The following is a 17,349-nucleotide window of genomic DNA, read 5'->3' on the forward strand; positions in this document are numbered from 1 at the left end:
AGCTTTGTTGCATCTAAAGTTTGTCAAGTCTGCCGCATGTGTCCTGAGTAACACCAAAAGTTAAGAACAGATCAGAAGGCAATAACTAAGCCTGCTGACAATCCTAATATTGCATTTCAGTAAGGAAACCCCAAATATTAATTCACTGGTTCTTCACTGCTCATCAACCTAAAGGTATTTACCTTATTTTATAGAGACCCTTGGCTGCCTTTGCTCCTTGCCTCTTCAGCTCTTAATTAGTGAGGAGGTTTGTGCTGAAGGGTCGGTTATCTGAATCAGCAAGACTTTATTAAATGCAGCATGTCACAGCTAGAACAAGACAGAGAAGTGCTAAAGGGCAAAAGTGTTTTCCACAAAACCTGAAAACAGCATTATGATTATATTTATGATCCTGTGGGCTAATTAAATTCCTGTATAAATCACCCTCAGTGAGAACAGCAATAAAAATCTGATATCAACAAAATCTCCTATTTCCACTACATTCAACATACATTGTTCCCCTTTGACAGAAAAGCAGAGGATTAGATTCATACATGTTTTTCTGCCACACCCTACAAAACCCAAGGAAAAGAAGTTGTGAATTTAATAACACTGAACGAGATTTATATGCTGCCAAAACACGTGTGTGAGTGGAGCATTACGGAAAAAGAACAAAACTCTTTAGATGGGCAGACAGGCACAGGGCAGCAGAGAATATTTGCCACATCCAACATCTACCCATCTCTGTTGGATTCACAGATAGTTTCTGTACTTGTTGGTGTGCATGTTTGCCTGAACACAGCTCTCAGTGGACTGTTAGATGTGCTTTTCTGGCAAACTGAATCTAGTGCAGATGGCCAAGCCAGCTCCAGCTGAACCTTCCTGCCACCCTGCCAGCTCTTCACAGCAGATGACAGACAGTCAAGATTTCCATCTGGTGGGATTCCCAGCTTTTCCCAACCTGGGGACTTATAAAAAAAATTGAAGAAAATAAAAAATCAGATTTATTTAGCAAAATGTAGTCCAGACAAACCTCATACCATGAGATGAGTCAAGTCAGTGATACCACAGTGATGTCTTTCCATACATCTGTAGGAGGAGGGAGGATTGGGCAGGAGGCATAGCTATTTTTTGCCCTTTTGGACCATATCCTCCAGCCTGTGATTTGGTCTTTTTCCATCAGAATTCCACTCTTTAGGCTTTCCACTCTTTTCTTAGGGTTATTTCTTCTGTCACCCATGTCCTCTGAACCAGACTGTTCAACATACTCCTTTCTCCTCTTCTCCTCTCTGTCTTCCCATGCCGTCTTGGGGACCCAGAGTTTCTCCCAGTTCTATACTCCATAGATGACTATTAATGCTTTTTCTGTTATTCTCTCCTCTCTTGCTAAACCCTTGCACTGCCTCATTTCCACTTCCTCCATTTTACTTTGTTCTGCCTCATATCTCTGTGCTGTCCTTTCCTGCAAGAGGACCTTGGCGCAAGAAGCAGCCCAGGAGAAGAAAACAGCACAAAATGATCCATCTGTTTCATGGCATCTACAGCTGGGGAAGGCAATCATTCAGGAACTTGAGTGAGAAAGAGGTGCTCAGCAGCAGCTGAGTTTGTCCACTGATGTCCTTCTGTCTTCCTAAGTGTCCTTCTGTCCTAGTCAGAGTTTTTTGCTCAATGGTAAGAGGATCCAGACATGCTTTAATTGAACTCAATTCATAGGAGAAAAAGCCTTGTCCCTCCCCTCTGAAGGGACTTGGCCACTCAGGTGAAATTATGCCTGTTTAAAGTGAGGAGTGAGAGAGGTGTCAACAACTCTTTGGACGTCTTTTTCATTCAGGACAGCTGCATTCCTGTCCCTGTTGCATTCTCTTAGCAAGTCTAAGCTAGGGCTGGTTACATCAATAAGGTGAGTGTTCAGCCAAGCCCAGTCAAGCCTGCAGCTTCTCAGTCCCCTTCCATAGCCACACACAGATTGTGTTATCCATCTTTGTTTCTCCCTGTAGGGCTGTATGCAGGTTTGGTCCAAAGAAAAGATCTCTGAGTCTGTTTTAATTATCACTCCATGTGAAATAGCCTCTGGCACACAAAATGACATCTGGGAGATACCCATTTCCTCTGAATTAAGATTTGTGATTTTATTAGAAACTATTCAGACAGAAATATAGGGTAATAAAAGACATGATGAGAAAAATTATCTTTTCTATTTTTACCCTGCACTTCTTCCTGTAGAATAAAGGGGTGAAAATATCCCCCAGCTTGCTTATAAATGGGTCCTATAAAGATAAGTATATATCCATGTGGGAACCCAGGACATCCCTCTGGCTGTCCAGGACGGCCAAGACCCCTGCCAGGGGGCTCAGAAGCCCTGGCATGGAGTCCAAAACACCTGTGGTTTTGATTATGACCCGTGGAGCAAATTACCGAGCTTATATGAAGACCAGCAAGCCACAACAGTTTAAGTAGAATGATAGTGAAGTTATCACGAGGTGGAAAAGTGGTTTTTGGGGTTTCTAGAATGGGGGTTCAGGAGGCAAGAGGAAGGGATCTGGGTGTGTCCAGCCTTTCTTCTTCTTCTTCTTGGCCTCCATCTTCTGCTGTGATGTTGGCACTTTTAAATTGGTTTAGAGTAGAAGCTCACTGTCTAACATAGGTGATAGGTATTGGAAAGTAATTGTAAATATTGTACACGTAGTTTTTAGTATAAAGACATAACACCACCCTGGGGGCAGGCAGTGTGCCTGGAACTGTCCTGCTGGACGGACCTCAGCAGGGCAGGAGAAAATTTTTTATAGATAAGACGCAATAAACAACCTTGAGACCAAGAACTGAAGAGCTCAGACTCATTCTTCAAGTGCTCAGGCTGGGAAGTGACTTTTAACATTTCTCGGGGTCACGGCGACCACCAAAAGATCCCAAGATATCAATACCTCAGTTTACTTTAACAACTGATAGGGTATTATGTTAAATCCCCTAAGTAACTGGGGGTACTTATCAGCACTGTGGTGGGGTATTGGGGTCTCTGCAGCATGCTTACACTGCACTTGTCTGTCTCCATGCAGGGTGCCAGTGGGAGCTGGGCAGCCCAGGAACAGCGGAGCTGTAGGAGCTCCAACCACAAAAGTAGCCCCAGGAGCCATCCACCCCATTGTGGGGGGTCACAGCAACGCCAGCACGGCTGCCAGGCCGGTTGCTCCCATCACCGCGCCCCCGACGCACGGGCAGCTGCCGGCGGCCTCTCCGCAGCTCAGCACCTGCCTGCGGTACTCGGCCCAGCCGGTGGGCAGCCAGCCCCGCAGCGCCATGCAGATGGGTAAGTGCTCACCCTGCCTCCTGCCTGGCACCACTGCTGGGGTACCCCTCCAGGGCCACCCCCAGAATGTGCCTGTTCCCACTGCTTTCCTCCTCGCTTCAGCCCAGGCAGGGTGGGCTGGTGCATAGAGTATGTTTGCTTTGCTTGTAATATTTATGGGTTTCTATTGATCTCTGGGAATCACGTTGTGTTTATCAGATTGTTCTGTTGCTACAGCTGAAATAGATTGTAGTGTTTACAAATATTTATACAATTTATCTGAGTGAATGCGAGCACTCTGTATACCAAGGAGAATAACAGTTCTGAGTCCGGTCAGCTTGCTGATAAAAAATACTGCCCTTATAGCAGTGCAAGTAATACATGCCTTGAAATTAAGAAGCATTTCATTGGGCTTCAGGGATGAAAGGTATTTATTAGGCAGAATGGAACCCTGTGTTAGTGGTAAAGCAAAAATCTGAAATCTGCTGCCACCTTTTTGAAGTGAGAATAAAAGCTTCTTGCACCAGGGGGCCTCTGTTCTTTCTAGGTTCCCTTTCTGATGTACAGCACAATTTTCTAGAGTACAATTTATTCCCCTTTCCCTGATGTTAAACAGCTTCTGATGTTGAATAAAGTAAAAGCAAATCCTGTGGTGGAACTTTATGCAGCAAAATTTAAAACATTTTGTTTCTGATATTTTATAGGGATGTGAGCCATTGTATTTACAAAGATCAGTAACAACTGCGACTGCTCAAAACTGAGGTCTTAGATACAAAACAGAGCAAACACAAATGAGAAATACCCTGCAGAGTGAGTCATGAATTCATACCTTTTGAAGCCAGAAGGCATGATGTTGGCCATCTAATCTCACCTCCTCCACAGTCCAGACCAAAGGGAAGAAAATGTAATCAAATACTTGAGAATCTCAGTCTCGAACAGTGGAGACTCCTCTGCTCAACAAACAGTGCAGGGCTGTGTGACAGGCATCCATGTCACACTGGGAATAATCCATTTATCCTCTTGTTCTCTACTTTAGAAAATGCTGAAGAATTTTCCTCTCAAGTCACACCCTTCCAAAAGGTCTCCTGCTCCCACAGCACAAAGGCAAAAGTGTCCCCTTTTGGGTGCAGTGCTCAGCAAGTGTTCAGGTGCTCCTGGTGCCTCCTGTGCCCACATCACCAGGCAGATGACTCCCCTGAAACCAAGGTGACAGATTGCTCTGCCCCACAGGCCTGGCATGGCCCACACCTTCTTTCCACACCTCCAGCAGCTTCCCTGATTTAAGATTGCTTCTCTAGGTCACTGACATCTGTAAAGTGCCAAAGCATTGGCAGGCAGGGTGATCCAGGGACCACAGAGCTGTTCCAAAACCTCCCAAGCAGAGAGTTTTCCAACCTTTCCAGAAGGTTTCCAGCCTTTCCAGAAGGTTCACAAGATTGTTGTTTTAATTAAATAAATCTTTGCCAGGATAAATAAAGGAAGTTTTTGTGATTATCAGTAATTATCTCCACAATAGCTGTCTTCACCAGCATGCTGTGGACCAGAGTCCATGCAGGACAGGTCAATGCACTGACTTTTGGAAAAGCTTTTCAAGAGAGGCAAGCTGGCACAGTATTCAAATCACGTTTCTGTTGGCTTGCAATATACATGAGTAACAAATCAATTTGCTACAAGGCCACTAATGTAGGAACACACCCAAAACGAAATATGAGTGGTGTAGAACAAAAATAGCCTTCAGTGAGCATTGCTAATTAATAGCATGTTTGATGCAGCACAGTCCAGATCCAGAGATCCCAGAGCAAAGGCATACATTGTAACAGTAAGCAGATGAAACTACAGAATAAAATGTGAGAACTCTACTCAGAGTTGATTTTTCACAGGCCATTTCTTTTACTGTTTTTCATGTTTTATGTTTCCTTTGTGTCTGGAAACACCAAGTTTTGCATGAAAGAGGTGATGTACCTAATATTATTATCAAATCAGTGTTCTGCAACCAGGTACATGCAGAGAAATTCCATTTATGTGCTTTCTCTCTAAATTTAGGAAAGTCATTGCTCCCTACAAACAGTAGTTCAAAACCTAGATCCTACAAGTTTAACCATCCCCCAAAAAAAAGATTTCTCGTAGGAAAATTGCTCATCACTCAGGTTCCAAATGGGAAAATCAGGAGGGAATAATTTCCAGATAACTAGTGAATACCTTGCCTGGCTTTCTGGAAGTGAATTGCACTTTCAGAACATGTTCTTAGTAGTCCTGGGAGGGAATGATGGTAACTAATAGTAAAAAGAGTCTTGAAGGCATCTGTAATAACAACTTTTAGGGCCTTCCTCATTTTACATGGTAAAGTGATATCAAGTTACAGACTGGCTAAATATAGTGTAGCTGATTTGCCATAAACATTAGTAAAAAAAGATGTTATAGAGGAGCTTCTGTAGAGGAGAATCATATAAACTTTGGAGGTGCTAATCTGATGATGACTGGCCCATCATGTTTAGTATCACATCAGATAATAGGGCAGAAGGCTGGGAGATGAAATCCCCTCCTGGCAGGAGTGCTCAGCTGGTGTAGTGAGCATGATTAATGGCACTCTATCAATCTAATCCCTGCAATGGGTGCCACTGATAACCATAGGAATAGAAACTAGTGGTTTGAGTTGTTCTAGCATTGTTGTTTAGTTACAGATTGAGTGAACTCCAACTGCATAAAAGTTTGTCCTCCAGATGAATTTGTCAGAAAATGACAGATCAAAGTCAGTCAGAAATTTTCCAGTAAAATGCCACTTGGACAAAGAAAAGCTGATTTGCTGGACTCAAAGATTTTTTTGTCAAGAATGAATACAGTTCAACCAATACCAACCATGAAGCTGTACTGGCTCATGTAAAGGGAATTGATGGCTTTCCAGAGCTGTTCTCCACAGAAGAGAACAGTGCAATGATCACATTCCATGTTTTCACATCCCAGGTGAATAACCTGATCAAAATAGAGTCTATTATGGGGTGAGTGAGCATGTTGTGCTCTGAAAAACGTTCAGAGGTTCAAATTTTGCACTGAGACAGAACTAAACAAGATTATGAAACCTTGAAATCATTTATGCAATGGGCACTTTCCAGCCAGTCCTATTATTGAATCATTTATGTGAGGGAACGTCTGAGTATGGACTCAGCTTTTAGGCTGCACATACTTGAAGTGGAGCTGTATTTAGGTAACACCTAAGCAATCAACCAAGCTGGGAGTCATAGACAACATCATTGTGGAAACAGACCCAGAGCTTAGTCACATTTTTTGCATCCTGAAGCATGCAACACGCTCTGGGGAGCTGACCTCACCAGTGTGTCACAGTCACCCTTAAATGGGCGAGCTCTAATTCCTGGTTCCCACTGCTTGCAGGCAGGATTTGCTTAGCAGGAGCAGCCAGACTAAAAGGCACTGCACAGTCCCTTAGGGACTCTGCTGGCAGAGAGGAGGCTGAGCTCAGAAATCCTCCGGTGAATTTCTGCTTAATTAATCCTGTGCAGCACAGTGATGTGATGTTGGTCATTTTGTTAGGGCTGAAACAAGACACCTCCTTTTGTAATCGCTGTCTGCAGGGTCAGCGTGGATCATCTGGGCTAACCCCTTAGGTCCCGTGCTGCATTGCTCCAGATCCGATCACCTAAGGAGGAGAGCCTGGGGGTGCAGAAAACAGCTCAGCTGGAACGACATAATGTATTTTTAAAAGGCAGCAGGTTAGGTATTTATTTCCAGGCACGGAAAGGGATAGTGATTGTCATTCCCCAGTGGCATCACTGGGGGAAACAAGCCAATTTTGGTGACTTCGGGCAGGGCTTTGCAGCCAGGAGGGGAATTAGCCGAAAACACTTGCAGGTGATACATCCTGGGCAAAGGCTCAGAGCTTATATCCCCATCGGGCCCTTGGCACCTTCACAGACAGAATCACAGAACATTCTGAGTTGGAAGGGACCCACAAGGATCATCGATGCCAACCCTCCAAGTGAATAATCCCCTAAGGGGATCAAACCCACGGTGTTGTTGCCACCGTGCTCTGCCCAAGTGAGCCACGGCCACTGAAGGGCCCATCGGGGCAGTGCGAGGGCAATGTAACCGTGCTCTCTGCTCCTCCCGCAGCGCACCCGGCAGTGCCGGCCCCGGAGCGACCCACGGCCACGGTGTCGCCTCTGCGGACGCCCAGCTCGCCCTCCCGCCTGCCCGCCGCGGCCATTCGGCCTCACCCCGCCGTGTCCCCGCAGCACGGCCACCAGCCGCCCGCCCCGGGGGCCCGGCCCCTCATCCCGCTCACCTCCGCCGCCGCCGCCATCACCCCGCCCAACGTCAGCGCCGCGCACCTCAACGGGGACGTGGGCAGCGGAACCCTGGGCGGCCCCGCCGCGCCCGGGCCTGCCGGCAAAGCCGAGGAGAGGAAGAACGAGAAGGTAAGGGCCGCCGAGCCTCTGTGTGCCTCTGTGCGTCTCTGTGTGCCTCTGTGTACCTCGTGCTGCTGCCGCGGTGCCCTTCCACAGGGCTGTTGAGGAGGCACTCTGTGAAAGCTGGGTTCCATCGCCAGACAGCTTGGGCATCCTCATCTCACACTATTTGCGCATTTCATCTTTCCCCCCACCACCATACTCCACACTGCCCTCGGGTTACCTGCTCAGGGATGGGAAACAAGGCTGGATGAGCTGAATTTGTGTGTTTCTGCCAATGATAAGCGCCGAAATGTGCAAACTTGCAGTGGTGCAGCGAGATGTAGCGGGCTCTTGGCCGTCAGAGCCGTATGGCCATGTCAGAATCCGTCTGCCTCCCTACACCAACGAGGCCGATGGTGGCACCAGCCACACAGCAGGTACCTCGGGCACAGTAAAACATTGGCTCTTGAGTCGTAGGAGCTGTTTTGCTCTTCCAGAAACATCTCAATTTCTTCAAGAAACTCTCATTGCAGTGGCACAGCCAAAGGAGAAGAGGGCAATGGGATACTGCTCGATGGGATGTAGGTGCAGTGTACTGTAGGGTTAATCTCTGGGGAGCCAGCAGTGGGACTGATAGCTGGGTACATGTTCCCTGGCACACCTTGCTAAGGAAAGCCAGCTTTAAGGAGGAGAGCTGCTATAAGCACCCAGCCTTTTAGGTTCTTGGCAAATATTTTGCTTTTCCCAAATGTTTACATTGTGTCAGCAGTTCCCATACATCAATGCTGAAGATTATCTCTGTACTGGCTAGCAGAGCAAGATCCTGGTTTGTGTCTGAGTAGGAGGAAGAGATGTGGGGGCCTGCTTTTCCTTTGAACCTGAAAAAAATCCTTTCCATATGTTCCCTGATCTTTTCCATGGTGACAGACACATATGGAGTAAACAATTTCTTTGTACATGGTAATACTGAGGTGGCAGGTCTCATGTGTCCTCTGGGCCACAGATAACCCCTAGTTGCACAAAATGAGGAGTATGAGTTTTAAAATGCTTGCCTTAATCCTGTCTTGAATTTTCTCTGAATGCATTTTGTTGAAATAAGAAGGGTGTGGAAATTCTGCCCTGGATGTGACATTTAGGTATGTGCTTACAAAGAACAGCTCTCAGGTGTGCGTCAAGGTCTGCATGCGGTGGAAACAGAACCACACTTGCTACTTCTGCAAGTCCAAGGAAGGGAACAGCATTTGGCAGGAGATGGTAGAGCTGCACATTGCCTCAGAGCATTGTGTACTGGCTATTTATTACTTCCTAAAACACATTAAGTGATAGGTCCATATATTTTAATTCATGTGATACTGCACACGGAAAGTCTGTAGACAAAATTATATTGAGCACAGTCCTGAAATACTGGTTAACCTTTCCCAAGTTATTACAGCCTAAAGGTACTGAATTTGGATGCAGAGAAGTAAAGTTAAGAGGTTTTTGATCTCCATGCATGAAGGGGAGAAGGAAATAATATACAACATCATTGCAATGGATGTTGCCAAAGACCAGTTCACTATCTGGGAAGTATCAGAGAAAAGTAACCGTAAAAATTGTCATTTCTGACTCAACTGGGCAATGCATAGCTGCCCCAGCTGAACAACATTTTCCTGAATCTTGTCCATGTTATAGTTCACTTTCATTTTAGAAAAATCTGAATTAGCAATTCCTTTCTTTTTAGAAATAGTGTCTGATGTTCGGCCAGATAAGTTGACTTACTCTTTGCTAAGCCCAAATATTTCTTCGAAGAAATTGAGAGCTTGGATAATGCCAGAAGGAAAGACATATAACTATTCAGAAAGGCATCTGTGAGTCAGAACTGGAACCATATCTGTAACAGGGCTTGATATTTTCAGAGTGAGGGCTGTTTGGGCAGGTTTTTTGGTAAATAGGAAAGTGTCATAACACTCAGAGGGAATGTCAGTGGAGAAAGGCAGTATCTGTTATCAGTACACATAATAGGAAAAAATCAGAAAATATCGAGGAGGAAAAACAGGAGAGACGTAGCTAGCAAGCTGCCAGATAAGCAAAGATCAGAAGCAATTTTTTTGAGTTCAGTTTCATTATATTAATCAGTCAGGTATTTTGAGATGAAAGGAGCAGAGGGGAAGTTAGTAAGAGGAGAGGTAATAAGGTCTTCAGCTCTATTGAACACAGGATGGAAGAAATGCACAGGTAATTATCTCCTGAGAAACTGAGATTAGCAATTCATGTGTGATGTAAATTGTAATGTGTCATTAAATTAGCATTGCTGTTAGAATCAACAATTTCTGGTGTCCTATGAAGTTGTTAACTTTAATCCTGGCTTAGTCTTTCCAGTGTCTTTTGTAGGATACCACTGAGGAAAAAGGCTGAATGATCAGAGAATAACTGGTTTAGGAGACATTTTGTTGTTATTAACCATGGTTTTCTTTCATGCAGGAATTGTCAGTGTGAGTTCACTATGGTACAGAGGGCACATAGTTCATAAGAAGAAGTAGTTTGCATTTGCATCATGTCCAGGGATGGACATGATGAGGATCCATTGTTTTTCATGGTTCTTTTGAGAGCTGTCGAGATAAATTGCATTTTTTGCATTTATCACTCTATGGTGAAATATATTGGACCTTGGGGAATTTTCTTCAGATTATAACTTTAGTAATGTTGATTGTCTGCTTGAAGGCTGGGTTGGGAGATAGTGGGGGAAAGTGTTTTTAGATACGATCTTCTAAAAATTTATGTTTTATGATTTCCCATGTTGATTCCACTCAGGATACTAAATGTGACACTAAGGGGCAGCTTCTGCAGTGAGTCCATGTATGCTGTTTGTGTTGTTTGTTCCAAGATGGAATCGACTTCACCTCGGGAATAGCCTTGCTGAGTGTACAGTGCAGTCATCACTGCTAAAGCTTTCCTCTGTGCAAATGTTTATATGACAATGTATCACAGGTTGGTGTGCAACAGTCACATATAGGCAAATCCCACAATTTCTCTAAAATCAAGGGACTCCAATTCCAACTTTTACTCATTTCCTTGTGGCTTAAAGGCAACAGGCAGAAATAATCCTAAGGATTATGGTTTTCAGATCAGCATGAATGATTTTCTTGCTCATTTTCTATTAATATAGCAAATAAATCCTTAGGTCTATTTTTTGACATCTCTAGTTCTCTGCTTCAGCTTATTTCTTGAAGATCTGGATCCAAATTTCCAAAGCTGCAGGTGAACCTTGGTACTTACATTCATTTAGGTACCCTAATAATAGTGTCTTACTGTCATGTTCCTGCTGACTTAAGCAGGAGGTGAAATTCTGCCTCCATGCCAGTCTTCACTTGTTGGTAAGCATCTAATCCTGGAGTATCCCATCTGCAACTGGGCTTGGGCTCCACATCTCAGCTCCTTGACCAGCCTCCTGTCTCCTTAAGGAACAGTTTTGAGCATGGTCTCCTTTACCAGCTGCTGATAGTAGCTGATGAAAAACTGTGCCTTATGCAGTGCTGAAGTCCACTGTGCAACAGCACTTGGAAAGTACTCTGGCAGCCAAGCAGGCTGAGAAGTAGAGCACTTGAAAATCAGAGAAGTTTCAGTGCTGTACGGGCACAGTGGGAGGCAGCAGGAAAGGCGGCTCCCGCAGGGCAGCACAGACGCTGCAGGAATGACAAGTGGCCTGAGTAAAGGTGAGGGAGCACGGCAAAGTCAAAGAGGTGATGGTGGTCAGGGCAGCAAAGGAGAGAGAAGAGCAGTGGCAGCTGCTGGGAGGTAGAGCAGGGAGCACCAGAGAAGGGTCCCAGGTGAAGGGTGCTGTGCAAAGCCCAGAGGAAGGGGTCCTGGAACAAGGAAGTTGAAATACAGGGTGAAATGTTTCTAAAGAAGGCAGTGGAAGAAAGTGTGAAGGAGTTTCTGTCTTCTTTTGCTCAAATACTTTCCACCTGAAGCATTTTTTTTTTTTAATTTTTCCTTTCCCCAGAAGTAAAATGCTAATTTTTCCCCAGGGTCACTCTATGCCGGGTTAGGGATGGGAGCATCACTAAGACATCACAGGGTCAGGAGAGAGGCAAAACAAAGAGCAAATGGACAACATCCATTTCCTTTAGGGGTGTGGAGTGATAGCAGGGTTCCTTTGAGTTCTTTGTCATTTGTTACTAATATCTGCATGTGTAGCTGTCTGAAAGTCAAAAAATTCAGTCCCACTTCCCAAACCTTCTGAACATCTGAAAGAAAGACATGGCGATCTCAGCTGTGGAATTGGAGCAAAACTGTATGGTTTGGGGGCTTTTTAAAATAGGGATCCTTCTTTTTTGGACAGGAATACTACCCAGTTCAACTGGTAGATTACAGCTAAGAGCTTGTAATTATGGTATGACTACTGCTTTGACCTTGCTCAATTTTTGCTATAATAGTTTCTGCTGTACATAATCTGGGTTGATGCTTAATACTACTGATAAAACCACTTGTTTGAATGAATTAATGCATTTCTCATTAAATGAGCTCCTCATTATGTTAATCAAATCAAGCAAATCATGCTGGGTGGTTTGACCACTGTAATTAAACTTTCTTTAAAATCCATCATTTGGCTTTTGATGAGGATTTTGATTAAACTCTTCCAAAATGTCTGGCCCAAGAGCTGACAGAGAAGAAAATAAGAGCTTGTGCTATCAAACAAGTCATTAATTAGTCACTGTGTTACAGCAATTCCTTACTGTTTTACCTAGCCAGAGTACATTGAAATATTTGAAAATTGGCAATGTAAAATTAAACATTTCTCACAAGTATGCTGAGAGAACAAGTCTGTTTGCAGCTTTAAATTTAGGAACTGGGTCCCTGGAATACATAGTGGATCTAGATTAACAAGTTACAACAAATGGGAAAATACACCAGGCCGCTGTTTCCTGATGTTAAGATAAGAAGAGGTACATCTTCAGAAAATTACTTTGAACACACACCAGCAGTTTTGCATGTGAAGACTAAATCAGTAAACAACTGCCTGTCTTCACCAGTGTCACTCACTTTCTCAAGTATGGGTCCTGCTCAAAATAAATGCATTCCTCAAATGATACAGTATGTTTGGCATGATGCTGGTGTGAGAACTACATTGCAAAACAGAACAAGCCAAGGCCTATTTTCTGGCCCTGCAAATGTCCCTGCCTGACTTGTATCCATGCTTCTAAGCTTTTTGTCTGCCCAAAATAGGATGGCTACATCCAGACTGCTCATCACTAACAGTTCTGATAAGTGGTGTGGCACAAACTACACTCCTGTGTTGTCCTGAGAGAGTGTTAGTTCACAGAATCATAAAATATCCTGAGTTGGAAGAGACTCACAAGGATCATCAAGTTCAGCTCCTGGCCCTGCACAGGACAGCCCCAAGGTGCACACCACATGCTTGGGAGCTTTGTCCAAATGCTTCTTGAACTCTGTCATGCTGGTTCTGTGACTGCTTCCCTGGGGAGCCTATTCCAGTGCCCAGCCACTCTCTGGGTGAAGAAACTTTTCCTGATATCCAACCTACACCTCCCCTGGCACAGCTTCAGCCTATTGCCTCAGGTCCTGTCATTGGGCACCAGAGAGAAGAGATCAGTACCTGCCCCTGCACTGCTCCTCATGAGGAGGTTGTAAATTGCTGTGAGGTCTCCTAATTTTCCAGGATGAAATAAGTTACCTCTGAAGCTCCTCACATGACTTCCTCTCAAGGTTCTTTACCATCCTCATGGTATTCTCTCTAAAAGCTTTATATGTTTCTCTAATAGCTTTATATGTTTCTTATATTGTGGGCCCAAAACTGCACACAGGACTTCAGGTGAGGCTGCACCAGTGCAGAGTAGAGCAGGAAGCTGATGTAAGCCAACCCACAAAGGTTAATGGATGCAGACATAGCTTTGTTGCTAAATCCTGACCTTGTCTTTTATGCCAGAATAGACATGACCAGAGAGACTTCCCTCTCCACCACTCCCCCTTCCTGTCAGTGCCTTTTTCATCCTTCTAAATTGCTGTGCCCAGTCCTACCTGGCAGCATCCCTCAGGGCAGGCCTCCTGCATGCACACTTAGTTGCCCACTCTGGCTTTATGAAGCTTTGGAGACTAGATCAAAGGGCCTTTAGAAATTTGGCTTTATAAACTCTTGAGATGCTGTTTGACATTAGTTCACATTAGCTGTCCAGTTAAGCTATCAGATGGTCAACCTGAAACTGCCTGAAGAACCAGATCCTACACAGTTATGCACTTTCAGTTTTTACTTACTCTTAGTCTCTGCATTGCAACTTCTTCTCATATTGGCTTGTCCCTGACTGAAAGGGATTCGTTATCATTTCATATCCCCAAAGACATTTTAATTCCTTATCCAGAAAATGAAAGATCAGTCTCAAAAGTGAAGTGTTGAGCACTTGCAAGGACTTTGTAGATATAAAATGATGTGACAAAAATAGCGGTCACCTGTGACAAGTAGAGGAAACTAAGGACAGAGTTGATGCAAGCAGGTTTTCTAGATACCAAGTCTATAAGGCTGACCCCAAGTTTCTGGAAGAGGAATGTAGTCTTCTTAGCAGATATGAAATTATTTAACGTTTTTCAATTTGGGAATTTTCAATTTCCCTTATGTTCAACTAAGAAAGCCCACTAAGTTGTACAGGTGTGAAATGTAATGATAACAACTGAGTGATGAAATGAAAACAGTGCAAGACATAGCAATAAAAAAATTGCACAAGATCAGAAGAGCCTGACTTGAATTCTTGGAATAAGTGTAGGATGCATTAAAAGGGAGCAACATTGGAATAGCAATCTAAAGGTTTGCATCAAAAAACAAAAACTTCTGTGACACTGATTTTCGTGAGTACTCTGTAAGACATCTCAGTTGATCCAAGAGCCACCAACACCAGCATTTCACAGATCATTTTCAGAATGAGCTATGAATTTTCAGTGTAACATGTTCCAGTTTGTTTCTTGGTAAGGATGCTTTAGTCTGGAATGTTTTAGTTCCGTTCTTTCAAGATTTGTGCACAGAATACATACTGTTAATCCATTTCCTCTCAATAAAGGCAAGGGGACTGTCTTCATCACAAATGAACCAGTGCTTCCCATGCTCCAGAAAGTGAATCTTGGCTCAGTGACCAGCAAGTGATTCACCAGAAACTTGGCCAGGGAGCAGAAACCTCTTTTTCTGGTCATGTGAACTCAGGCCACAAAGTTCTGTTTTAGGGCAGAAAATTCATGCTTAAAATCTCTCCAGCACCTTCTCCTTCATCATTAGAGCTCAATTTGAAAGGACAAAAACCTGGCAACTCAGTGATGAATATTTTAAAGCTGGCAAATTACCCAGCCAAAAGCATGAGCCCCAGCTGTCAAAACATAGAAAACTTAAGCTTTACAATAAAACAGATTTCTGTTATTTCTGATTGGCTAGGATTCTTTTGCTTAGATCAAGGGCAATAAGTCATTGATCAAAATTTCTTTTTCTTCTTCACATTTTTGATGTTAGGAAATGCTTTCAAACTCCCCACAGATATTTCAAGCACTGACTTTGCTGCCAAGCAGTCTCCGAAAGCTATTCCTTTTTTCTCTCCTCTCCCCCCGCCTCTGCTTATCTGCCTCACAGTGCTGTCACAGGATTTCTCAAGTGTCCGCAGTGGATTTCTCTAACACTCCTTTGAGTGGTTCTGTGCTGCATTCTACGGCCTTAAGGGGAAGTGGATCCCGGGGAAGAGAAGCTAGAGAGTGCTTTAACTTCAAGAGGAAATTCAGTTTATCTGCTAACTGGAGATGAAGCTGTTTGGATGCCAAGGCACAGAATTCTCCTGGCACCTGTAGAGACCTAATTTTATAGCACAGAGGGCCCAGGAGCTTTTTCTAAATCCTTAGCACGGCTGGAGGAAGAAAGTAGAACTGACAAAAGAAAGAGCATGCAAGGGAGCACTGGAAGCAGAAGGCTGGAGGCGTATGTGTGCGCGAGTGTGTGTCTGCGTGTGAGCATCCCGGCACTGGCGTTCCCATGGCATTCCCCTGCCTGCAGAAGAAATCATGCAGGACCAGATGGCTGGATGGGGCCAGGCTGTGGGTGGGGATGGCAAGTACGTCCTTGGATTAGTCGGGTGAAATGTAAGCGCTCTTGTGCTATCAGTGAGAGACACTGACACATTCCGCCTGTTGTGGGATCATAGGGCCAATCCCCACCCCAGACCACACAGTTCTGCAGCTGAGCATCCCCTCATGCCTTCTGCTCTCTCCCTGCCCTGTTCCTGAAGAACTTTTTCATCTCTCATTCCCTCATGGCATCAAGGTCCCAGTCCCCATGCATGGCTTAAAAAGCCCAGAGTGTGAATGACCTTCCTGTCCCCGTAGTTCTCCTTTCTGCCTGAAGCAGTAACACAGAGAACTGGCATGAGCTGACGCTACCCCACCACTCCTAGGAAGGAGGACATGCAGGATGAAACCATTCCAGCAGAAAAACAGAGTAGGAAGCTGGATGCCTTGAAAACAATGAAACAACTTGCAGTGTGTCAGAGTTGGTAGCATCTGGGCATCCTGCACATTCAGGACTCATTTGTTTTCTTCAGTGGTTTTCCAACTGTGAATTCACAAGCCAATAAGTCTTAAACCACCCAGAGGCAACAGAGATTACTTTCTGAGCTACAAGAAATTTAATTTTAACTGCCAATGCTTTTTTTTTTAATGGAGACAAAGCCTGAACTTTCCTGTGAAAATTGTCTCTAATCAACTTTTCAGTGCCAATGTTTCTGTTTCCTAGGTGGGTTAAAATATCTACAGTCAATGCAGAAATCTTTCAGGAAGCTCTACTAGAAGAATTACATAAACTGAAGGAAATTGCAGTTTCTGACAAAACATCAATACTGTAGGAATAGCATGTTGAAACAGTCAACAAATATCTGTGGCATGTTTCTATTTTTGTTACGTAACTCGAGGGCATAACCAAGTTATAGCAAAGGGATATTTATCATATTTTGTACACTTTTGTTTATTATTCATATTGCAGAAGCAGCTTAAAAATGTACAACGCCTCAGCCTTTCTTTTGCCAAATGGTAAAGCCACTTTCAGTTGAAAAAAATAACAACCCAGACTGACTCTAATGTCTCAAGCATCTAGTAATTCTCTTCAGACCAAGTGAAGACATGGAAGTCTCTGAAGGACTGAAAAAAAAAATGTTACTATTTTGCCCTCTGGGGAAAAGATCAGTCTCAGGAATTCGAAAAGCACACCATGCAAAAGTCACTTTTCTGACACTACATCTGCAGGCTGCCTGTAATCAATTAATATAGTGTGTCAAGCAGTCAACCTTCTAAAAAGCAATTTATTATAAAGGCAGAACTCAACCTGTTGCTTCACCTTTTTTTGCATATATTTTGTTTGGTTCCTATTCACTGACATGCTTCTGTAAGTTAATTCTGCAGAAGCTGTAATACTAACCTTCAGTCTCAGATCACTGTATTCAGCAGACTAGAAGCAGATTGGCATTGGGCTTCATCACCAGATGCCTTAGGGAGAGAAAAAGTAATTTAATGCAAGTCCATGGCCAACTTATTTTGCAGTAAAGTAGATTTCCTGTGCTGTAGTTTTTTGTCCCAATTCATGATCAGTCCAGAACTAGTATATTTTTTAATGGATCTAGGTGGCTTTTTTTATGATTTCAGAGATCTCTATTCCCTCCTGTACAATGTCAT

At 43.9% G+C, this 17,349-nt stretch overlaps 1 protein-coding gene across 1 annotated transcript in view; it reads left to right on the plus strand.

Annotated features, from left to right (window-relative positions):
* Nucleotides 1–17,349, plus strand: part of SH3RF3 (SH3 domain containing ring finger 3) — a 244,185-nt gene that overhangs the window by 204,318 nt on the left and 22,518 nt on the right. Inside the window, exons 8-9 of the mRNA XM_058800212.1 lie at nt 3,033–3,280; nt 7,382–7,692. Coding sequence (XP_058656195.1) covers nt 3,033–3,280; nt 7,382–7,692 — 559 coding nt within the window. The remainder of the gene's footprint in view (nt 1–3,032; nt 3,281–7,381; nt 7,693–17,349) is intronic.

Source organism: Ammospiza caudacuta, chromosome 2 (assembly GCF_027887145.1).
Source record: "Ammospiza caudacuta isolate bAmmCau1 chromosome 2, bAmmCau1.pri, whole genome shotgun sequence".
NCBI lineage: Eukaryota > Metazoa > Chordata > Aves > Passeriformes > Passerellidae > Ammospiza > Ammospiza caudacuta.